The sequence below is a fragment of the Trichomycterus rosablanca genome, chromosome 1 (assembly GCF_030014385.1).
Source record: "Trichomycterus rosablanca isolate fTriRos1 chromosome 1, fTriRos1.hap1, whole genome shotgun sequence".
NCBI lineage: Eukaryota > Metazoa > Chordata > Actinopteri > Siluriformes > Trichomycteridae > Trichomycterus > Trichomycterus rosablanca.
In genome coordinates, this window is record NC_085988.1 from 68391864 (window position 1) to 68417197 (window position 25334).

Below are 25334 nucleotides of genomic sequence, written 5' to 3' on the forward strand. Positions count from 1 at the left end.
TGGCGCCAAATCCTGCACTGGCACGAGAGTGATGGCACACATCTGGAAACCCACATTCTTGCTGACCTCTGACCTGTGTCCTGTGACCCCTGCAGGTACCCCGGACAGCCTGGCGGAAAAGGAGAGGCAGCTGATGGGCATGATCAGCCAGCTGAGCAGCCTCAGGGAGCAGCTGCTAGCCGCCCACGAGGAGCAGAAGAAGCTGGCGGCCTCGCAGATTGAGAAACAGCGACAGCAGATGGAGCTCGCCAAGCAGCAGCAAGACCAGGTACACACACTCAAACACACAGTTAAACACACACAGGGCGGCACGGTGGCTCAGTGGGTAGCACTGTCGCCTCACAGCAAGTAGATCTTGGGTTCGATCCACAGGTGAAGCAGTCCGGGTACTTGCTGTGTGGAGTTTGCATGTTCTCCCGTGTCTGCGGGGGTTTCCTCCGGGAGCTCCAGTTTCCTCCCACAGTCCAAAGACATGCAGTGAGGTGAATTGGAGATACAAAATTGTCCATGACTGTGTTTGACATTAAAACTTGTGAACTGATAAATCTTGTGTAACCAGTAATTACCTGTCCTGTCATGAATGTAACCACAGTGTGTAAAACATGACGTTAATTAATAAGGGTCTTTGTGTCTTTCACTCAATTTTAGGGTAAAAACTCACACTAAGATTTAAACTACTCATACACTCACACAGACATCTAACATTACCACACGAACACATGAACCATGTTTCAAATGCACATACGCAGTCTTTGAGAAAGCCATGTGTTACAGGTAAATACAGTCAGTGGTGAAATCCACCCTCACGCACAGTGCACACATTGTAATGTGGTCAAACGAGACGTAGAACGAAACTGCCAACATTTATTGGAATGAAAGGAGAGGAAAGGGTGTGTGTCCCAGCATGGTACTCCCACATGCCATCCTTAACCACACTTATGAAGTGTATGTGTGTAAAAAAGAAAGCATTCAGGTCCTCTCCAGCACACACAGGAGTCTAAAGCTCTTTACATAGAGAACATGTTGTGTATGAATAAGCTGCTGTGAAGCTTTAAAACTAGTAATAACTAGTAATGCTGCTGTGCCTGAAAGACATGTACCAGCACAGCACACACTGACATGAATTAAGAACAAAAATATCTGTGCGGTGGTGCTCCATTTGTGCTCCCACTCCCAACCATCTAGTTCTGGTTGATTTTCCACTAAATTAAGAGGCACTTAAATATGTTTACATGCACATAATTATCTGATACATTATCGAATTCAAGTATTAAACTCATTGTCAGATCTAAGAGTTGTAAGTTTATGTTGTGTTCATGTACTCAGTATAATCTGATATTCTAAATTAAACTAAGGCTTTTACCAGATTTCAAGAAAACTGATAAAGCCGTCTGGATTTTTATAAAATAAAATTCTGCTGTTGGACAACATACAATAGTTCATCAAAATATAAACCACACTAGTACTGTAGCAGTTAGTACACACTTTTAACTTCTGTATCATGTGGTTTGGGATCAACTTTTTTATCTTGGTTAGATTCTGCAGAGGAGAATAGTATTGGTATTGGTAAAAACAATAGTTTACAAGTAATGAATGTTACTGAAGAGTGGACTTAGGTGTGGAGCGCTTTATAATAAATTAATGAGAGACATAATATGATGAATTCACATGAAGATCTCTATCGTGTCCAGGTGTTTGTGGCTGGGCTCACAAATTTAAAGTCGCATGCCAGTACATGAACCTAACGATTGGGCAGACACATATCAGTGCACCCCCAATCCATGGATAAATAGGAGGGTTGTGTCAACAGGGGCATCTGGCGTAAATATTGCACGAAATGAAATATGCGCACAAACGATCTGCCGTGGTGACCCCTAAGAGGAGCTACCGAAATAAATCACTCATTCAACATGTTTGTTAATCCAGCAGCAGCAGAACTAAACACAAAAAAATATGTGATGCAACTTCCTTACTACTTCAGTAAATGAACAGTTAGCTAGCTAAAAGAGATACAGCCAGATTTTATATGCTTTATAAAACTTTACTTCAACAAAATTTAATTCTAAATTTAAATGCATTACAAACAAAAATAATTTCACCGACATGCTAAAAAAGTGGACACATCAAGCAAACATTAAAGAGTATATACTTCGTTGTTCTATGTTAACATAAAATGGAAATGTTCTGTAGCTTCAATAACTGAAGCTTGTTTGAGTGAATTAGTGGCTGTAGTTTGGTCAGGACTCTTAAGCGTGAACGCCTAAAAAGAGGCCGAAACCTTTGACAACTGCGCCACTCGGGGGCTCTAAAAAGCACAAACGACCTCAGTCCTGGCTTTAATGTGTCTGTAACTACCAGCAATGTAAGGTTGCAGAAATGCACACATACTGTAACAGACCAGCTGTTTGCATATGTTTAAATGCAGTAGCATCGTATTACTCTAAAAGTATTTGTAAATGTTCATTCTTTGTTGTTTTCACAGATTGCTCGGCAACAACAGCAGCTTCTGCAGCAACAGCACAAAATCAACCTCCTACAGCAACAGATCCAGGTGTGGTCCTAAATCTTTGTGTATGTGTGTGTGTGTTTGTTTGTATGTGCGTGTGTGGATCATATGACCCCAAAACTAAAACATTTCAAGGCAGTTAATGCTAGCAGACAGTGTCTCTCTCCATAGTCCAACCTACAAGAGACACACAAAAACACAATCACCAGAACCTTAGAAATCAGTCTGTGATCAACCAACCCCCCTCCACCAGTCAAAGCCAAAAATCAGCCAGCTGCTTTCTCAGATATGTCTATATAGTTATCATCTATATATTATTACTGGGTGCTCAGGTGGAGTAGGGGTACATTACGCTAGCACACTACGGCTGGAATGCAGGGTTCGAATCCTCAGCGTGGCTGTTGGTTTGTGTGTGTGTTTAAAGGTGTATTTTGTAAAAATGGCCAGACAAAATGTGCAAATAAAGTAAGAATGAGTGTTGGGGAGGAACACTGGCCGTCTCTGGCCAGAAGTCGCTTCACACTGAGCCTTTTTAGACAAACACAGAATTTAATATTGCCTCTATACTGGAACATTGCTGTATTCTGTTTGCCTCTGTGTATGTGTGTGTGTGTGTGTGTGTGTGAGTGATGCAGCTGTGTTTGTTTGACTGCTTGTGCACAAACTGTATAGATAAAATTTGGATGGAATCTCAGTTTGCTAAAAAACATAGAAGTTGGTCCGTGTGCGTATTTGAATGACAATGTTTGTGTGCATTTGTGTGCACAATTGTGTTTAAACCAGCTGCATGTGTGCCTGCGTGTGTGTGTGTGTGTGTGTGTGTGTGTGTGTGAATGTGTGTGTGTGCTCTGAAAACACGTTCGCTCGGGTGCTCTAGTCCCGCTCGACCCTCAGAGAAACAAAGCTCCTTTTTCCCATGACTTTGCAACCTTTTCCCAAACAAGCATCTCTGCATTTAGACCCGCGGAACAATAGTTTCTCACACTGACAAGACAGAGGAGCCTCGTTAGCAGCCAATCACGTTGCTTTATTGGCCTCTGTTCAGCTTGTGGAACTCGCATTCATTTTACTGCTTACTGTAGCGTCTGGAACACAAGAAAGAGTCACTCTATCTTTTTTCTTTTTTTCTTTTTTTTTTCTGGGTTAACACTGCCAGGAACATTTCAAGTCGACATAAAAAGGCACAGGTGATTATCAGTGGAGAGAGATTAACAGATCACACGGTGCTGCGTCTCTGTACCTTATCTGCCGGCCAAAATAAGCCGTGCAGAGGGACACGACTCCTAACGTGGAGCAGCTTTTAAATGACTGCCACCACGTTACTCATAAATATTCAATTCTTAATCTGTGTTTGCAGAAGGATTACAGGTGTTTCTCTAACTGCACCTTTACTTAAAACAACTGCTAACAGGAACAAGCAAAAAAAATTTCTCATGCAGAAAAACGTACAGCTATATCATGATTTATTTAAACAGATCAGATCTGAACTGTGCCATTCTGTAAAGCAAAGAGGTTTGATAAACAACCAAGCAAAACCTGACATGCTTCTCTTGTGTTTTATACAGAAGGTGCACCTTATCTATGGTTATCTGTTACTCACCACCTTCTTGTTTAAAGGTCCCACTACAGTTATAATAAGCAATATTAGCCTAGCGGTTAAGGTACTGAACTAGTAATCAGAAGGTCCTTGGTTGAAGCCCCACCACCACCAAGTTGCTGCTGTTGGGCCCTTGATCAAGGCCCTTAACCCTCACATGCTGTGACTGTATACTGTCCCAGTACTGTAAGTTGCTTTGAATAAAGGCGTCTGCTAAATGCTGAAAATGTAAATGTAGGCACTAAAGCTCCAGGTTTTTTAGAATTAATTTCAGATGACTCTCTATTAGCATGTTTGATTTTTGATTCAGTTTTGTGTAAATGGTTCAATATTCCCAAAATAACAGTCATTCTGGACTAGAAATATATCTCTGGAACTTGTTGACTGAAAGTGTTAGTCTTCCATGCTAAGTGTGGATCTGTTTAAGAACTACATGAAGTCAGTAGTGTTACTGTTGGAATATGAGGAACTCGGAGAACAGTGGGAAGTGTTCCCATGTACCAAACCCACATGCGGTGAAGCTAAATATGACAGACCTCCTGCTGAGCACTTGAAAGATTTGCTCTGTGTGGAAACTTGCTAAATTGTGGCTAGTCAAAGCTAGCTCGCTTGGCTTTGCCATAGACACTACACACCTCCTGTCAGGGACGAATACTTTAGGCTCTCAGAGGCAACATGCTCATACACACCTAGCGTTTGCCGCCGTTATTCCTATTAAAGCCTTTACTTTTTTGTGGGACCCCTGGCATTGCCACTGAGTACTCAGAGGATGTGCTTTGGAGGTGAGGATGAATAAAAAGCACCTACTGAGCGTCCGGAGGCTCACACACATCCACACTCGCACAAACGAGTGGCTGCAGGGCATAAAATGGCAGCCCTTTATATTACATTTCCACGCTTAAGAAGAGGTGTAATAGCAAGGCCTTTGGGTGAGCACCGCCGCTGCTGGCTGCCACTACATGCATCTTATTAAAGCTGTTCGGTTCCAACAGCCGCTTCCTCCATGCCCGCACCCTCTTTTTCTCATTAGCAGCTTCTCTCAGTACACCTCCTCCATCTCCATGGGAAGCCGTGCCGGTGTCAGAGGATTTGCCGCACTCGGTCTCACCACTCGCTCGGCGTGAAGCCTCTTCAGTAGCCGAGCGGGAGACGAGTGGGTGACCAGGCGTCCCGCAACGAAGCGGCCGGTTAGTTTAATCAGCATCGTCCGCGTCTAGCCTAAAGAAAGTAGCGTAAAGGAGCTTGGAGCTGCCACCTCCTGACTGCAACTAACTCATTTACATCTTCTACTAACTTGTTTAGGTCTTTAGACACAGGTGACAGTTGCTAATGGCAGCTTATAGAAATCCTATTAGCGTTCAGCTAGATTTCTATTCTCTAACTTAATAAAACATGACCAGTGAAGAAACTCCTGCATGCTGTGTACACCGTAAGCATTGATTAACCCAATCCAAATGAGTTAGCGAAGAGCCGTTAGCTTTTTGAGGATTATATATTTATTTTCTGTGGGTGGAGGGCCTTACTGAGAATAGAGAAAGAAAGAAATAAGAGACACAGTTGCGCACAGGTAACAGCATCATCAGCGCTAGTCTAGGCCCCGTGTGCAGAAGCAGATAATTCAATTGGCTGTGTAATTATTTAATTTGTCTCATTACACCTAAATGAATGTAATTGGTGTTTTTCCTTGCTGAGGTTATGTGTGCTGGGCTGAGCATAAAGTGCTGCCTGTTTTTACGTTCATACTTCCTCAGTGAACACAGAAACCCTATAGAATTCGCACTGCTGAGAGTTAAAGGCAGACTTTTCCTTTAGAGAATCTGTTGTAATAAAGATTCAGAGGCTAGTGTGCTGTTTCTGTTTAGCTGCTTTCCACAGGTAATAGAAACAAAAAATCATTTTTATTTTCAGTACTAGTTTTATACTGATCAGAGTTGCACTGAACGTAAGGAAACATTGAACGTAAGGCAGAAGTACATGGGAAGAGGTGCCATCCCAAACCCTCAGACATAGCCAATCATGTCTGTGTAGATCACAGGACGGCCGGTAGCGCTGCTGAGATTTTAACCTGTATTTCAGCAGTGGTGAGCTAATGTAATAGACTGCTGCACCACCCAAGTGCCAGGAGAAACATATGTAAATCACATTAAAGCATCAGTAGATTTTATTTGTCTTTTGACATTATGGAACAAAATAAATAATAAATATCAATAATCGCTGATGTTAGCAAAAAATTTATGTTTGCTATATTGCAAAAAAAAAAATTAAACCATCGCTGAGATCTCGAACTCTCAAGTTTGAGTCTTAGCTGTGTTATTGGCTGTGCCAGAGGAAGGGCAGGTTGAGTGGTTTTCTCGTTGTTGCTGCACCTGTAGTCTTTCCTGCCTGGTGGAGATGGATGATTCACAGGCAGTGTGTGACTCTCTGTATGCAGCATGGCTCTCTGTGGGATTATAGTTTTGTTCTTGTGAAATAATACAAGCATAATACAAGCTCCTGTATTTGGACATGCTGGTGAATGACATGACAGATTTTATTTTGTAGGTGTTTAAAAGTGAAAGTGCTACACCACCCGACAGATAACTGAGGGTAGAGCAGTACTGGACCTTATGTTTAGTTATTATCTTACATTCATTATCTAATGGGACAGTGCTTGACTTGAGGGTCGAGCTTCGGACTATTAATCAGAAGATTGTGGGTTTGAATCCTGGCTTTGAGCAGACACTGTTGGGCCCTTGAGCAAGAAAATGAACCTGTCTGCTTAGGAGCATCGTACAGCAGACCCTTCTGAACCAGCTGGGATTTACAGAGAAAGCCTTGTATTGTACTGTATGTGTGTATATTTATATATGATAAATAAAAGCATTCTGTTCTGTTCTGTTCTGTTAACAGTGAAATTGTGAAGCTATACATTCTTTTGAAGTATAAATAAATCTCAAACACACTAATCCCAACCTTATCTCTTATAACTTTTAACATGAACTGAGTTGTTTACGTAGTTAAAAATTAGCGAGCATCAGCCCATAAGGATGTTAGGAGTAACTTCCATTGTTTCCCAGAATTGAGAAAGCGCTTCTGCTTGTCAGTATGTAAACATGTTTATCAGTCCCATCTGCCTCAGAGAGACAACTTGCTAGCAAAGCCATAATGGCTGAAAATTACACCAGTAACACAGACTTGGTTCATGAGAACAGAGAGCATTGTGACCAAAATAGCAATAAAAAACACAACTGACTGTTCCAGGCCAACCTCAAAACAATGTGTCACAGATCTGATCTAGTCCTATCAAGACAAAAAGTTGGTTAGCAGATGAGAATAAGAAACGATTGAGAACTTTACCCATCTTACTCTCTTTAGCATCTAAGTCTAATCACTCTGCCCTGGTCAAGGGTATGTGCACTCTTTACCTGGCGGTAGTCAGGGGACGCTGCAGTCTTCCTCTGCGACGGCTCGTCAGCTAATGGGAGCTATTTGAAGAAGGACACGCAGGCAGGGGAGCAGATGGGCACCGTGCTATGCCCACCTACGGCTGCTGGCTGACGCACCGCCTGCACTCCCGCCTAATGGAGGGCTTATAAAAGACAGGCAGCGCCGGCGCAGGCCCGCCACTCAATTTCATTAGCTGCTAATCAGCCAAAGGTGCCCTTGGCTCACAGAAAAATAAAGGCCTGTCCATTTGAGAAAAGGAAGAGTACTTGGAAACAGAGAGGATACCTGGGTAGAAAATGCTGGTGTGTTAGTGGTTAAAAATGGCAAGGCTGTTCTTTAGTGACAATGCACGAATTGCACAAGAGTTTGAAGGGAACAAGTCTGGATAAATCAGGTGCAGAAGTATGGGGGAAACCACGCGCTTGTAGACCTTGGATACAAACCCTCAGTTAGATTCATGTGTAATTCTTTACTGATATTATGGATTTTATACAGACTGACACACTGACTGCTGCAGATCAGACACCAGTTTGATTGATCTTTGGCTTGGTGCACATACTTAAGACCTTCAGATAATAAAAAGTGGAATATATAGGGTTCACACAGTGACATTTCAGGCCAGAATTATGAAAATAAAAGACCTTGCCCAAATACCCAACAGTGGCAACTTGGCAGTGTTTTAACTTGAACCCTGAACCTTCTGATCAGGAGTCCAGTCTCTTAACTGCTAGGTACCACTGTTTGTATAAGGTTCTGCCTTCCTGAATAGTGTTAACTGCCCTAATAGACACAAATGAGGAAATCATTCTCTTATGCCATTGAGTGAGGACAGGAAGCAAGTTATAGCAAAAGTTTTTCCTGTTAGAAGATAATGACTTGTGCAGACAAGCGGCACGCTAACACAGAGTGCTAGCCACGCTCCGGCACTATACAAATTAATTATTGGTTATATGGCTAAATTTCGCCTCTTCAGCACAGGGTCACGGAGGCTCGGCTTTAATTGCTGGAGCATATGGCTGGAAACACATTTTAGCTGTGGGACCCACTCGTTCTACCACTGTACTTCTTCGCTCGCTGAGATGCGTGCCATATTGTCAATGCTGGCAGCTATTGTTCCACTCATTTACTTCATAGAGCTAATTACTCCCTAATAATAACTTTACCTTGGAGTTTTTCTCGCTTCTCTGCCAACAAACCTGTTCACACTACATATGTTAATTATCGGCACATCTTCATTACGTTCGAAAAGCTTTAAGTTCAAGCTGTGCCGCCTGGCGAGAGACTTGAAGTCAGTTGGCTGCCAACTTTTCACTTTTTCCCCTGATTTCTTTCTTTTTTTCATTTTTGCTTGCTTTCTCTTGCTTTCTCCTTCTCTTATTGAAAGTTTCTCTTATGTCGTCCTCTGAGCTGCATTTTTACTTTCTTGTTTTTTTGTTTTAGTTGTTGTCTTGATTAGCAGCCCTGCAGAGTGATGGCTCAGGGCTGTTAGATCCACTTTGTCTTTATGCACGAGTTTGAGTTTTTTGTCTTGTCTGATCAGTCCGGATGTACTTCTGAATGGATTTACTAAGCACTGTCTGTCCAATAACAGCCTAATTCATTATAGGGCAGAGATTCAAACTCGAGAGATTTCAGATTTGAGATTTCAGCAGTGGTGGGCTAGCACGTTAGACTTCTGTGCCACCTGAGCGCCCCAAAACACAATGCACTGCTAATGTAAATTAAATCTTTCAGATATCTGTGGCTTGTGGGACCCCTGAATCTGGGTACTGTATTTTCAAGGCACCATAGTTCTTTTCAGAAGCATCACAAAAAAAAAGTGTTTTTGTCAGAGTTTTCTCTTTAAACAAGCTCACTTGTTTTCTCATTAATGGTCTTGGCAGAGGCCAGAAATACATTATTGTTTTAAATGAACCTTTCAACGAGGATTTCTTCTGTGTTTGTATGAGAGAAAATGAAGAGAGAAAGAGGCATTATGGAAAGCAATAGCCAGCTGTTGAAGGGCAGGATTAGCTGGCTTTTCAGGGAGCCCTTCATCCAGCCTGATTCTATTCTCTGTAGTATTCAGGAATGTTCTGCAATTTTCAAGAGGCAAAGGCTAAACGCTCACAATGAGAAACAGAGAAGAGGCCATGAGAGCGGTGGAAGGATATGACCACAGGAAAGCAAATGAACTGTCTGACCACATGTATAAAGTGTGTGTTTATGTGGCTGGGTGTATATCTATCTTCAGTACTTTGTGGGCTACAGCAGTGTGTGTAGACCAGCTGTTGAGGCGATCTCGCTAAAGCAGCTTACTGGCCTGCCATTGGATTCCTGTAGGCTGGAGCGCATTGTTCCCTCTCAGCTTGGTCTGCCTTATCCATCTTAGCCTCGACCTCATTTCCTGCTTTGTTTTAGTGAGGATAGATTGCCTGTAGCAACTAGTTCTCCACAGACCTGTAGCTATAGCGCTAGCTTGAGATGTACCCACTCAACACACTCACATATACACTGAAATACAAACTTTCTAATCTATTTAGCTCATTCATTTATGTTAACTGAGCTAAAAACAATTATATTATAATATTGTAATTATGTGCCTGTATTCATGTGCCTGTATTGTAATGGCTTTTGTGTAATAAAAAACAGGTCCCAACTTTCTTCCAACTAGGCCAGGCCACCACCACAGGGTCCGACCTAGTTGGGAGCTCAACAGACACAATTGGCCGTGTCTGAGGACACAAAGGCCAGAAAAAATATTACCCTTTGCAGCTACTACAGTGACTTCTACTGTTTGGTGGGCCTGTGGTCCTCCTCAGCTAGTGAGGCTGAGGGGTTGCCAAAGTGCATAGACAAATTTGATGCATCTAAACTTGGATGGTCAGCCAAGTTTAAAAAATCCTAATGATAAAAGGATTTTTTAGAGCTAAGCAAATAAATCACCAACAGAAGTCTCAGAAAGTATCTAAAATATTAAAAAACATTTTTTATTAAAAATACATGTATTTATTTATTTATTCATTAATTCATTTATTTATTTATTTTGGCTGCTCTAGGGAGCACCACAGTGGATCTGGTCCACAAATCAAACCTGGCACAGTTTTAATACCGGATGCCCTTCCTTGCGTAACCCTTTTATTTTTATCTGGACTTAGGACCATTGACAACTGCACCTCCCAATGGATAGGCTACCCCGCTTTGACATTAGCCAATCATGTGTGAGCAGATGCCCGACCACCCGATAGCATTGCTGAGATTCAAACCCCAGGTCCCTGGGTCTAAGCGGTAGTGGGTTAGCATAGTTTACTGCTGCACCACCTGAGCGCACTCATTTTAAATCCAGCTTTAATGACATTTCAATTTATTGTTCTTCTCCTATTATTATCATTTATTACTATTATTTATTTATTTGTCTTTACTAAGTGCTGTCAAGTCAATTTTAACTCTTGGCCACCCTAAGGATGGCGTTTCTCTAGAACATCCTGATCTAACAATTAAACAAAGCACTTTAACTTGCAAAAAATCAACTCGTATAACAAGCGTTTTTTGAATGACAATTTCAATGACACATAAATCTGATTTATGTTTAAAAAACTGCCCAGTTTGGATAGTGGCTAATTACGGTTATGCCTTCCTAATTTCACAGGCAAACCTCAGGAGTGTAAGCGCTAGTGTTTTACATGCACATCATTGTCAGAACACTAAGTTGAGCTAACATGACCACAGAGATGCCACAAGATTGTAGTGGCATGCCGAGATACAGGCAGCACCAGAGGAGCATATGTCCAATTAAGGGACTGAAAAGCAGAACAGTACTGTAGCGTTTGTGTTTTCCTGCTCGCGGGGGGCCCAGCGGAATGCGGTGGGGGAAAAAAAAAAGAGAAGTGGCACTAGTGACTGATCTGGGAGTGGGAGTCCCCGCCGCTTTGTGGTTCACCGAAATGGAAGGGTAATTATGGTGTGGTGAGAAGGCAAGCGGCCCCAGACGCTGTGGTGGGACCGTGAGATTATAGCAATGAGACAGAGAGAGAGAGAGAGAGAGAGAGGAAGAGAGAGAAAGGGAGAGACAGTTTTGCCACCCATCCAACTTTACATGCTTTAACCACTTAACCGTGGTTACATGCACACAGTAAAACCAGAAGCCTTCACTGCTGAACTCTCAAGACAAAACGCAGCCACTCGCTCCCTTCCAAGAGTTTCAATCAGACGCACAGAATGCAGCCCCGCTCCTCTCTTCACCTCGCCGGCTCTGTCTGCGAGCAACCCGGCATGCTCACATTCGCACAGTCACTGATGTCACTTCTGGAGGCTTTGTGTTTTCCTGGCAGTGCTCTCATCAGTAGAACCATCTGTCCTCTCCTTCCCCGCACCCGTGTGCTTCAGACTCATTTCTTGCCAGAGTCGCTGGCTTCATGTTTTCTGTGCAAGAGTGTGCTTTTTTTCTTTTCCTATTTTTTTTTAAATCCTGGAAATCTATTGAAGAGGCATGGCACCTTGCCGAGCGCAGTGGGCCCAGATGTTACAGGAGTTTTTTTGGGAGCCACTCTGTGTGACATGGTGGTTTTGGCAGTGACAGGGTGTCATTTCTGCTCCTCTTGTCGGGGGACAGGTGCAGGAGTGGCTGTGTGTTTGTGTGTGTGTGTGTGTGTGTGTGTGTGTGTGTGTGTGTGTGTGTGTGTGTGTGTGTTATTTTGTCCGTGCTGGCTCTATAATACAGGTCCCACCACTGGCCAACATACCGACATTTTCTCTCTCCCTTTCTTTCTCACTCTCTTTTTCTTGCTCTCTGTCTTTTCTCTTTTCTCTTCAGCAGGTCCAGGGTCAGCTGCCACCTTTGATGATTCCCATTTTCCCTCCAGATCAGAGGACTCTGGCGGCAGCTGCTGCCCAGCAAGGATTCCTCCTGCCCCCAGGATTCAACTACAAGCCAGGCTGCAGTGAGTGTCTCTGCAAAAACCTCATAAATCATCAAGTTTACACAGAATGCATCATGCGTATACACCGTAGAAGTAGAGTAAGCACATTTCTGTCCAATCAACATCGTACACCGTTAATGAGCTGTGCGCATAAGACCAGAGTGACAGCACAGTTTCTTTTAATGGGAATTCAGTGTCTACTGATGGGGAGAAATGTAAACAAACAAGTTGCTCTAGCACTTACAGGTACCACCCTTTTTGAGGTGTTTTTTTGTACATTCATTTTCTGTCTACAAGTTGTCGGGGACGAGATGCATGTGTGTCATATCAGTTTATGATCAGCTAATAATAACTTCAGATCAATATGTTGAATCCATATGACTTTATCCTTGTCAAGGATGCCAGTCCATCAAACAGGTTACCAATTCATCGCGGGGCCTCTGCCAACCCCACCTCAGACACAGCCAATCATGTCTGTAAGTAGACACCCAATGGCCTAGCAGAAATGACCGCTACGCCACCTGAGCGCTCCAGTTATATAAACTGAAATGTACTTTTTATTAAAAATAAATAGTGCACGATACAGCAGTAGCATGAATAAATTTGAAATAAGTTTGAAAAAAGTTTAAACTGGGAGGGAACTTTTTATTGCATATTATTGCCTATTATTATTTTTTATTTATTCTAAACACTTGTATGGTAAAACATCTTTACATATTGATTTTGAGTGTTCTTTGAATTATTCCTTGGTCGATCATGCAGCTGTCCTTTTTAAATCAGCCAAACTTTCCGCTTGGCTGATAAGACTTGAGCTTTTAAATCAGAGTAGTAGTAGATTTGTGAAACCAGATTGTTGAGGCCATTTCTGGGCACGTGTTTTAAGGCAAGCTCCTTCCAATACCTTCTGATCAGGGAGGCCTGTTCATCTTTTCCACTTGACAGTCTCTCGTTTCTAAGCTTTTGTGTCTCTGTGCTCGATAAGTGCGACTAGTCGGAGGAGAAAGAAAAGAATGTGGAAAACTTCCCTCTAGGGTTTTGCTTTTTTTTGGCCATAGCAGTCCAACTGTGAAGCAATGTGTTGTTTACCGCGAGAGGCGAGTATGCTGAATGCCAGCAGCAAGCATGCTGAACGTGGAAAGAGTGACCTGCCCCAGGTTGTCACACATTAACACGAAGCGCCGCCAGGATGCCTATCCAAACACGCCTCACAGAGGCCTTGCACACACACCCACACCTCCCTCCCCAGACGGGAACGGTCCTCGGCTCCAGCTCCGCCCACCGCACTTCACAGTTTCCCAAACAAGTCTCTCTCCCAACCACACACACACTTCCCTTGCACCCCTTGTTTTAATTACCACTAGCCGCAACGTTGCACACTGCCCAACTTTTTTCAATTACGCATGTGCTTTTTAAAGCCCGTCTGAAACAAAGCGAAATCGGCGAGCGAGATCAAGTCCCCCTGGCGTGGGCTAGGTCCAGAGGGGGGGACCCTCTTTCCCTAGACTTTCCCTAGAGCGGGACAGCCGAGTCACAGCCTCCACGCCAACAGCAACATGTTTGCTTTCTTCCTTTTTTCGTCCTCTTCTTTGCTCTTTTGTTACAGCTGTCCCCGGGAGAGAAATAAAATAGCTGGAATACTTTGGTTTGTTTAGGGACTGAGATCGGAGGACAAGGAGGGAGAGCAAAAACACACCATCTCCCCAGAATACATCCTTGAATGAAGTCCAAAGCACTTTCTAGTCTGCATGCTGGGGCTGTTTTTTAATTCGGAGTAGAGCTGCATGGGAAAAAATGTTTTTTTGGATAATGGGATGAGGCTTCTGGTTTATTGCTTAAGGAGACAGGGTGCTGCTTCCTCTTTTTTTAGAGTTTAGAGACAGACAGGAGTCTAGGCCAGAGAGGAGTGCCACGGGCTGTCCACGCTTGCACATATACATGCAGACAGTGTAATATGTATTAGAACAGCAGAACGAAAGCTGTCACAGCATTCTAAACAATGTCAAAGAGTGCTTGATATTGAACAAACAAATTTTCTCTCAAGCTCAGCTTCTGTGTCAAGCAACTCAAACCAAAGGCTCTCACAACATACTCAAAAAGGCTTGGTCACCCTCCCCACCTCTGCCAGTACTGACCTTTCTCCCTGGCTATGTAATTAGAAAAAGCCTATCTGTAGGTGGACGCTAATAAGCCCTACTGTTCAGACTGCAAGCTCTGATTCAGGGCTCTTGGTGAAGCCTGGGCCGAGAGGAAAGAGCCAACGTCTCCCAGTTAATTACCGAACGTCTCTTTATCAATGCTTGTGCTTTCAGTCCTTCAATCACACTTTCATTAGAGAGTGTGGTGAGAGCACAATGAAGGGCTCTGCAGATCATAAAGAGAGACAAAGAAATACTGAAGGGGTGGTGCTGGGTCAGGTAGAGGAGACTAGTGGAAAGGGGATTTTGGTTGAGAATAGAAGGAAAGGAGGGGAGAACAATTAGGTTGTAATCACAGATGAAAAGTGTGAAGATTGGCAGGCATTTTCAACCAGCTGAAGTCACCCACAACTTGTTTTATTGAACATGATTTTCTTACATTGAGAAAAATATGACCCGATGGTTTCTCAAAAACCTGAGCAAAAATGAAAATAGGAAAGGTTTAACATCTATATGTGACAACCCCTTTCTTAAATTACGCACTTGCATAATTTAGTGTGATAGGCACATAATAGACATGTTGTTCAACACTACTTCTAATATTTAACTTTCACTTGTTTATAAAAACCTTTCATGTTCTACTCATTCTTTGCGATTGAAGTTGCAAAGCCCTGAAAAGAGAAGTAACACAATTCTATTAACAATTTCCTATATGCTGTTCATCTCCTAGATGACCCATACCCTCTCCAACTGATCCCCACCACCATGGCAGCTGCTGCAGCTGCAACACCGGGCCTTGGACCTCTACAGCTCCAGGTAAGATTTGTGAGTACATACATTTACCACCTCATAAAATCAGCATCCTATTAACAACTCATTAAAAAGCTGATTCTGTGTTATTTGCTTATGCATATGTATATGTGGGTGGGAGTTGGGAGGGCAAATTCAGTTATTTTAACCAAAACAATCCAGTAAAACAGGGGTGTAGTTAGGACAGTGATTCATTAGGTTTGTTTGTACAAAATAAAAACACACCAAACCTATTTTCCTTTTCTCATACAATACCAAGATATTAGACCACTGGTACTAATATCTTTAAAATAAAAGAAGAAGCTGCTGCAGTCAATTTACACAATGTCAAACATGTTATGTGCTGTGTTTTAGCATACCATAAAGGACAGTAGGTACCAAGACCATAAAATTAGACTGGTTTTCAGTAGGAAATATGTCAGTGGATCATCTTACTAAATATCAAATTCAGTACTAAACCAACATTTTAGGCCAACACTGGTACATACAAATACAATATATCAGGTCAGAATTACACCACAGACTTTTATTTTGGTGTTGTAAGTCTCTACACAACTAAACGTGTTTAAATAAATTAGAAATAAATAGGGCTGTCAAACGATTAAAATTTTTAATCGCGATTAATCTCAGAATTTCATATAGTTAATCGCGATTAATCGCATTTAAAAAAATCTGTGTAAATGTTATAGAAAACAAGGATTTTTAAGTGAAATGTTACAATTAAAATGGTGAACACATTTTATGCTAAATGTACTGATGTTAAAAACTGCTGGGACAAGAGAAAACTGTAAGGGAGTTTATTCACTCACATACTAGGCAGTAAATGTCAGATTGTAGGTTAGAATTTCTCCATCAGCAAACATTGTAGATCAGCGGTGCTTTAGGTGGGATAAGGCGTAGTTATTGTATCAGACTTGTCTGTGGTTGTATCGTGACGATGGTTTGATGGACGTTTCTACACGAAGTGAGTGTGTTTTGACCCTTTGGGGCTTCCATAGTTCATGAACTAACGTGCTCGACTCAGCTTTACGGTATTCGGTACAGAAGAAGAAGTTAATTAAGTGTAATAAAGTGTTTTGCTCCCGACAACTTGTGAATATAGCGTGTATTTATTTCTTTATTATGCAAGTGCATCACTACCACGATCGGTTACATTATGTTAACAAACCGCAAATGAAAAACGGTGGCAAGTCCGACATTAAAACGTTTGTTCTACCAGTCAAGTGTCAACATGAACTAGAATTTGCGTTAATGGCACTAATTTTTTTAATCGCGTTAAATTGAGGTCGCGTTAATGCGTTATTATCGCGTTAACTTCGACAGCCCTAGAAATAAATAAATAAATTTAAAATGCATGTAACCTATTTGTTTGTCTGTGATGAATTTTAATTAAGGCCTATAAGTGAGTAGCTTTACTGTTGTGTTTGAAACTGATTGGTTAAACTAACCCCTTGTTGTTGTCGTGTTCAGATGCTTTTATTTATGAATACATAAGTCAGATATGGAGTTGATGTAGTTAGAGTTTTTGCAGGAACAGGTGTTTGATTTCTGTTTTTAAGAACATTTGGTACAGCTGAGAGCCTCTCTTTTCCCAACCTCTCAAACTCGGCACTTTTGTTTTCAGGGGTCCTGAAACGGTGAATGACAATGCCCACTGTTCTGCCCGGTTCTTTACATCATGCCAACTGTGGGTTGCCATAGCACTGAGCCTTTGTGTGGCGCTGAGCCCCTGAGAGGGAGAATGCAGGCCTGGCACTGGGGGTGATGATATTGTTCTAAGTGGAAAAAGGGGACCATAGAAACTCTTCTCTTTTCTTTTTGGTGGGTGGTGGTGGTGAGGGGGGTAGAAGTGAGTACAGAAGGAGCTCTGATTTGAAAGCTAACACAAAAAGAACGCAGCATTTGAATAGAACAGAATAGAGAACAGAGGGAGTGTTAAGAACAGGCCATGATGAAGCTCTCCTGTCCACCCAGTGGTAAACATACATTCTCTTTCTATCTATCTCACAGTCTCTCTCAGTCCTTCCTCTCTATTCTCTATCACCCTCCCTCTCTCTGTAGCTGGCCAGAGGAGCGGTCCTGTTTGCTCTGTGAGCATCCCATAAATCTCCCCATTTTAGGAAAAAAGAGTGCACATCTGCTACTGCTCTTCGTGTGCACATGTGTGTACCTGCACATGTGTGTTTGTTCAGTTTTGTGTGTTTGTTTGTAGCTCGAGTCTGGGCTGTTCTGTGCTAGTATTCTCTGGCCACCGCTAGCCTCTGGTCCTCAGGTTAAGAGCCAGGCCGTTAGAGATGCATTAACCTCGGTGCCCGGGTTGGCCTCCATTAGCCAAACACAGCTGCACACAGACACCCATTTGGGTGCAAATTAATAGTGCTTTTTCACCTGCGTGCATACACATGCAGATATTTACTTTCAGTTTTAACACATACTCCACGTTTCAAAGCTAACAAGCACAAGCATTAACAGCCGTTGCCCATGTGTCCAATGTGTGGCGAGTAGGTCCCGGTATAATTGCATCATTCTAGACTGATTAGACTTTTTTTGCATCAAAGTGAACTTCTAATGTTAATCGGACAACTTGGCAGAAACACCCTCTACAGGGTGCCAATTCATCTCAGAGCCACACACATTCAAACCCAGTCCGCCTTCTGCATATTTCTGGGAGGTGAAAAGAAACTGGAGCACAAGTTTATTAGTTTTTTTTTTGTTTTTGAAAAGACGATAAACGTAAAATGTTGTTATATAAATAATGGGGAAAATGTAATGACATATATTGATCAAATATACATTTTAACATAAATAAAATTACATTGGAAACAAAATAAAAAGCTTTTATGTAATAAAATCAATTTAAACCCCAACATTTTCAAATGTATAATAACTCTGAACTGAAACAATGACATAAAAATAGATTAAAGAGCCAACATCTCCACCAACATCTTTTTATGGGCCATTTTACAACAAAGCAGAACTATAAATGTTGTAATCAGTGATATGTCTGAACTGACTGGGAACTAAAATAAAGTTCACTAGTTTGAACTGCATTTGACTCATGCACAGAACACTGAGGACGACCTCTGAATCCTACCTGAACTCTGTCTGAACCTAAAGAGATAAGCCTGAAACAACATGCTTTGTGTGTGTGGGGGGGCGGGGGGGAAGAGTTTTATGTATGTGTTTGCTAACATGGAAAACATGATAAGTTATCTTGAAGCTGATTATGATTTTATCTTGACCATTGTTGGCACAAAGTCAAGAAATATAATAACAGGTCTCTGAACCCGAGATAAAAGCGGTGCACCATTCTTTCAAAAGATATTTCCTAAATAGGTGTTATGATTATAGTAGTGAGAAGCACTAACACATCCATGTAAAAGTTCCCACAGATGTTCAGTTAGGTTTAAATCTGGTGACTATAAAGGCCATAGCATTTTTTGTTTCTTCAGGCTGTTTTTGTATTTAGTGCCCGCCACAGTGGATCATTCTCTTTGGCATGCCTGACGCAACCCTCCTTAATATTTTTTATCCAGCCTTGAGTACCGGCACTAACAGTACACTGACAAGTGCACCTCCCACTGGCTAATAATTGAAATGGTTCATCATACTGACCAGTCAGAATAACCCGAAACAGCAGCATGCTTTTCATAGCAGGAAGGAGCCATCGGATTCCTCCACTTTAGGAGTCCGGCATTCAGGCCTGTGCTATAACACTAGTCATTTGATCAGTCTTGGTGTAGGGAAGAAGAAATGAAAGATAAGGATGAGAAAGAGGAAGCAGAATTTGTAAGCAGCCGTATTAGATGTGTATAAAGGGGGTCAATAGCGAGGGTCAGGCATCATATGTGGAGGCAGATGTTGGACCATATTGCATGGGATTACTGGGAGAGAGGGAGAGAGGATGAGAGAGTGTTAGGTAGAGAGAGAAATTGAGGGTTGATTTAAACCAGGTGGAAACAGCTATGTCTGCAAATGAATGGATAATTGACAAGCCATTAGACTTTATGTTTATAATTATATGTTCATTCTTAAGCAAAATCTTCTTCTCCAGTAATGCTCTTGTCATTGTATTGGTCTATTAAAGTCACTGACAGAGCTAACAGAAAACTAGCTGGATCATTACAACGGTGATCACGCAGCTCACTCCAGCAGGCCGTAATAGGCTTACCCTCCCCAACCAGTAACACTTACACACTCACACACACCAGTCTAACATGTTTACTTTACAATCTGTGCTTAGGTCTTTATTTACTAGTCTAAAAACTAATGAATGCATTAAAACAGCAGTCTGTCCTTACAGTAGATTTTAATTGGTCCTTTTTTGTCCTTGTTCAGTATGACAGACATTAGCCGAGTTTTCTAATTGACGCACAGATTGAGAGAATTCTTGGCAACGTCCTCAGTCAACACGGGCTCGTGTCAAAGTTCATTGTTTTAATCGTCATGCAGCAAAGCTTACGGTGCTGTTCCACAAAAAACAAGCCCATGCACACATATAGAAAAGGAAAAGACAGATGGAACCGATACGTTCAATCACAACTGCCAGCAGTGGCCAGGCTGTTTTGGGCATGGCTCTTAAATAACACAGAGACAAGGAAGCGAGATGAGAAAAGTAGCCCCGTAATCACAATGAAATAAGGGATTAGTGATGGTGTGAGAGGTGGATGCCTCTGGCTGTTCAAATACTGACAGATGGAGTGTGACGGGTAGCAGTGGTAGTCAGCTCTGTCTTAAATGAACATAAAGAAGAACGAAACCTTAAGAGTCAAGGCACCAGGGTTGTAAAGTCATGAGTCACAAGCCTTAATGCTCTTAAATCTGTCAGTAATTTACTATTAAATATACAAGGTACTCAATTAGGGGTCCTCCAGAATACCTAGCACCCTTGGTAAACATAATTGCTATACTGAAAAGTAATCCCCATCACTTCTGCTTTCTTCCTAACATAGAATATGAGCATAAAATAAACAAATTAAAAGTTAAAAAAGAGTCACACCCCTGTATTCTGGTAATTAATCGAAAGGGGCGCCTGTAAGACCTCCACTCATGCACCTGGTAGTGTGTGTAGTACTGGTATGACTGTATCAGGTAAAGCAGTGTTGTTTGGAATTTTTGCCTGTAGCCCCCCTCTGGGTCGTTTATATTTTCTGACCCCACTAGCCTTATATAATGCCATGTGCAGCTGTGTTGTTGTGACATTTTAAATACTGTGTAAGCTTTTATTAGGAGACACTTTCTGATCACAGGCCACTGTTGTTTTATATTTCTGGTTTAAGCACTGTCCTCCTCCTAGCATTGATATTGAGTTTCAAAATCCCAGCAAAACTGCTGCACCTGCTACACTCATACCAGTACAGCACACATTACCATATTATTACCATGTTGGTGTCACTGCAATGCTAAGAATGGTCTACCACCTAAACAACATCTGGTCATTGAATGTCCTACAGAGGGCTTTTGATTGATAATTGGAGTACAGGAGGATATCTAGGTGGACAGAGCAACAGATATGCGTGTGAGGCTAATAAAACGCTAAATGTATGTACCAGATAGGTGAACCTGAGTGAATTTTAGATGTTTATAAGTACAAGGCTATTTTTCACCTTCAAGCAATTTTAAAGACTCCTACAGCTTGTTCTGCTTTGGAGCTTTACTTATGTTAGTGATTTATTTTATCTTTAGCACATATGTTCATTTTAAGGGGTCTGAAGATTTAAGTTTTCCATTTTTAACAGAGAATGGGTTATGTGGTTTTTTTCTGTAGACAAACTGTAATTGACATCAAACATCACATGATATCAGTGAGAGATGTCACAATGAGACATGTCAAAATAAAGTGTTACATTTATTTTATTTTATCGAAGTGCTTTGTGATTATATATATCCTACTTACTCATATCTAGCAACAATTAAGAATGGCCATTCCATCTTCTACATTTTTTGGAAGTAAATCAAAACACCCAGAGGAAACCCATCTGAATCCAATAAGAATAACTCATGTCCTTAACACCCATGTTGCTGTACAGCAGTTACTCCAGCAGCTGCTCCACCAGGCTGCCCTGCTAGCCATCATCGTGTTTGTCATTGATTCTGTGCCTTGTTTACCTTTCTGTGGCGTTTACGCCTTTCACAGTAAGCAACAAAACTGCTTTCTGCTGGCTGTACCACAGAGCAGCAAGCTTTAAATCAAGGAAGTGGGTTTATGAAACTTTATTGCTTTAATTAAAGGGTGCATTAAATCTCATTTAAGAGTTACGAAGCCTCAGCAAGTGATTCCAGGCTTAGTAAACATGGTATAGCTGTCTGAAATGCAAATCCAATCTCCATGTTTCTGCTCACTAGTCTCCATGCTGTATTCTCACACAAATCACAATGTCATGTTTGTAATTGAAAAGTGGAATACAACAGTTTAGAGAGAATCCGTGTTACCCCGCCATGTCTGTGCTTTGCTTCTGACTATGTCAAATAAACAGTTTGTCTCATTGGTGGGGCATTAAAAAGATCAGCAGCAACCTGGTTGAACTTTAAGTGCAGTTGCAAGTGGTAAAAAATGAGCTTAAAAGCAGTAAATCTGTGCGTAGTAAGCTGCATCGCCTCGCTCCATAAGGAAACAAAGGCACAGTCGGAGTAGCTGAATGAAGCTTTAATGTGTTTCAGAATTTTAGTTGCTGACATTTAAATTTGTCTATTTCTTTTTACTTCTCACCCCTTTTAGTGTGTACAGTATATGAATGCTTGTGTTTGCCTGTGGTGACCCCAGAGGCAGTATGCTGTCACTTTGCATCTAGTCATCTTTATGATCGAGCGGCAACGCTTTGAGCGTGTTTAGTGGCAGCCTTGCAGAAAGTGTGTGTGTGTGTGTGTGTGTGTGTGTGTGTGTGTGTGTGTCACTCACTGGCTCAGCCAGTCTAGAAGCTTTGACTGGTAGGAGCTGGTCCGTAATAGAACTCAATTCAGAGCAAATAAAGCAGTCTGATTCAGTGGACTGGACATAGACTGAATTTAAAACACACACACACACACACACAGCCTTAGCTCATCTTCCAAATGGAAGGGTGCACTCTGAGGGGGCGAATTGAGTCACGCTCGGGTACACTCACATCCAGGAGCCGTGGTCAAGGTAATTGAACATAAATGACCAACAAGACCTTTATTTTATCGCCTATTCCCCCAGCCCTGCTGCAGCTCTCATTCTCCATGCTCTCTCTCTCACACACACACACACATACACCGCAAATGGGTGCATAATGTTTACTGATCAGAGACCCTTGAAAAGAGCTTGTGTAGTATGTTTGCTTGTGCAATAAATGTCCAGACAAATAGTTATATGAATGATATTAATATATATGAATAATTTCTCTTTTCTCTTGATATTTTAACTATTGTATTTTTATATAATATTATATAATATAGAGCTTGATGAATTGGCATCCTGTCCGAGGTATGTTACTGCATTGCGCCCAGTTATTTTTTGGTGTTATCACCCGCCGTGGTGATAAACATGAAACCGCTTTATCCTGATCAGGGTTCTGGCGGGTCTGGTTTGCCTGGAATCACTGGGCGCAATACAGTAACACATTCCAGACAGGACATCAATCCATTACGGGGCCTTGACCAACCCCGGCTTCAGACATAGACGAACACTGGATTAGCCTAGTAGTATGCTAGCATAATTTACTGCAGTGCCACCTGAGCATCTTTGTATAATCATGATTAGCTCAAATAATTATGATTAGGTGATTATGTGATAAGTATGACATATAACTACAGAAGATACAGCAACTGTTTGCATCCACAGTTTGTATTGTGTACAGATAAGGACTAGGCTGTGTAAACATGAAGGTGTGTGTATGTGGCTCAGAATTAGAGCAGAAGTTTTTACTGGATGGACATGTATAACTCTTTATGACTGGCTGAAAAAATCTGGCATTGTGTGGAAGGGGCTGGTTGAAAGAGAAAAGAACCAAAGACAGAAGATGGAGATAGAAAGATGGAAACACTGCCACAGCCATTTGCATAAACCAGTCTTTGTTTCCTGCTGGTGGCTGACGGCCAGGGAGGAACAGAAGGACGGAAGTTTTACTCGCAAACAGCCACTCGCTTCCAAATCTTAAAGAGAAAAACACAATTTAAAAAAAGTTTTTAATGCAGAAAGATCTGAGGGTCTGCTCCTTCCCAAGAAAACCAATTTTAAGAAGAAATAAGGAAACGCGGCTCATTTTTATGAAATGTGTATACAGCAAAATGTGAAGAAAAGTTGCAGCTTTACTTGAAAAACACACAGCTGAGGCTTTTCCTGGTGACAATAAGAGCCATATGACGAATTAAAAAATATTTGTTTTAATCTAATAGTCACCAAACAGAAAAGTTAAGAAGCACTTTTAAATCTTGAAAAATCCAGACACTTATTTAATTATTTAATTATTTATTTTCACACAAAAGATCTGGAAGCCTCTGCCCTTGCAATAATAGCCATTTTAAACAGCTGTTGCTTTTCAAATTTGCACTTTCCTACATCACACTGCTGGTGTTTATCCAGGCAGCATCACAAGCCAGTCAGTAATGCAGAAACATTTCTTTTAATTCACTAGTCAGGACATGGAGATATCTAAGAGCACTGTTATTGTTTAATATATTCTAGATTGTATTGTTTATGTAGTAGCTGTAATTCAGCTGATCTTTTATGTATAAGTTGTTTCTGGTTCTGAATACAGAGTGGATTGATGGAACTCATTTTCTGTTGATAGTGTTATGTGGCTGAGTGATAGCTCAGTGGTTAAGGTACTGGACTAGTAAACAGAAGGTTGCCGGTTCAAGCCCCGCCACCACCAAGTTGCCACTGTTGGGTCCCTGAGCAAGGCCCTTAACCCGCAATTGCTCATTGTGTAAGTCGCTTTGGATAAAAAGCGTCTGCTAAATACTGAAAATGTAAATGTAAAAATGTAAGGACAATTTGGTATGTGTAAATATTGCCATGACTCACAATAATGTGTTAAAGAAACTAGTGATATTTGGTCTGAACAAATTATTACTTTGTACTTTTTGGGGGGAATCGGTTGGGTGGGTTTACAAACTTGACCAAATCTAAGTGCGTTTAGAGCTCACAGAATACTTATTTAATAAAGCCAGTTTAGTGTTAACTGTAACAGAGATTGTAGCTACTTCTGGCGTTTTGCATGTCGTTTAGGTGGTACATGTTATTTATTGTAATATATATATATAATATATTGTAATGTATAATAGGATTAATGGTTAATAATAGGGTCAATGATTAACAAAGGTGGGGTGGCGCTAGCCCTCTACCTCGGAGATTTAAGCTTTGAATCAGCCGGTCAGGCGTCTACATGGTAGAGATGATTGGGATGGCCAGGGCCTCGCGATGGATTGGTGTCCTGTTTGGTGCGTTATTGGACCCTTTGAAACCCTAACCAGGATAAAGCGAAAGTAAAACAGAGAAATGACATGAAAATGTAAAAAAGAAACAAAGATGTGATTCAGGCTGCTTTATATTTGTCCATCTAGAAACCGGATCGATCAGATTGCACAGATCATAAAAATGGCTTTGCTAAATGAAATCAAACGTGCCATCACTAGTAGAAACACTGGTGTGTGTTGTTGAAGGATAAGCGAATGATCCACGGGGACACTGAGCTTTATGTTTATGAGCTTTAAAGCAGGATTTTGCAACTTCCCCCTCTTTCCCCAAACACATTTAGCACTTTTTCACCTCATCATACAACTACTGTCTCTTTTCTCCGTCGTTAACCTTGACCTCAGTGGAAAGTAGTGGTACTCTTTTTCCAAAATGCACCATGGCACTTAACATGTCTCCTTCGGGGCAGCTGATAGCTGTTAGCAGAGGTCCCTCGAGGCCCCAGTGGAGGGACGAGAGGTGACAGCTCTGTCCCAAAGAACACAAATAACCATCAAGCTCTCTCAGCTAATGGCTAGACCTGCTT

General features: G+C 41.6%; 1 protein-coding gene across 4 annotated transcripts in view; it reads left to right on the top strand.

Moving 5' to 3' along the window:
• The window catches only part of sox5 (SRY-box transcription factor 5), a 92589-nt gene that overhangs the window by 49263 nt on the left and 17992 nt on the right, over nucleotides 1–25334 (top strand). For 3 of the 4 annotated variants that reach the window (XM_062995614.1, XM_062995641.1, XM_062995633.1), the window contains exons 5-8: nucleotides 96–268; nucleotides 2483–2551; nucleotides 12322–12448; nucleotides 15293–15378. In XM_062995614.1, coding sequence (XP_062851684.1) covers nucleotides 96–268; nucleotides 2483–2551; nucleotides 12322–12448; nucleotides 15293–15378 — 455 coding nt within the window. The remainder of the gene's footprint in view (nucleotides 1–95; nucleotides 269–2482; nucleotides 2552–12321; nucleotides 12449–15292; nucleotides 15379–25334) is intronic. The other variant, XM_062995623.1, reaches the window with a different exon arrangement.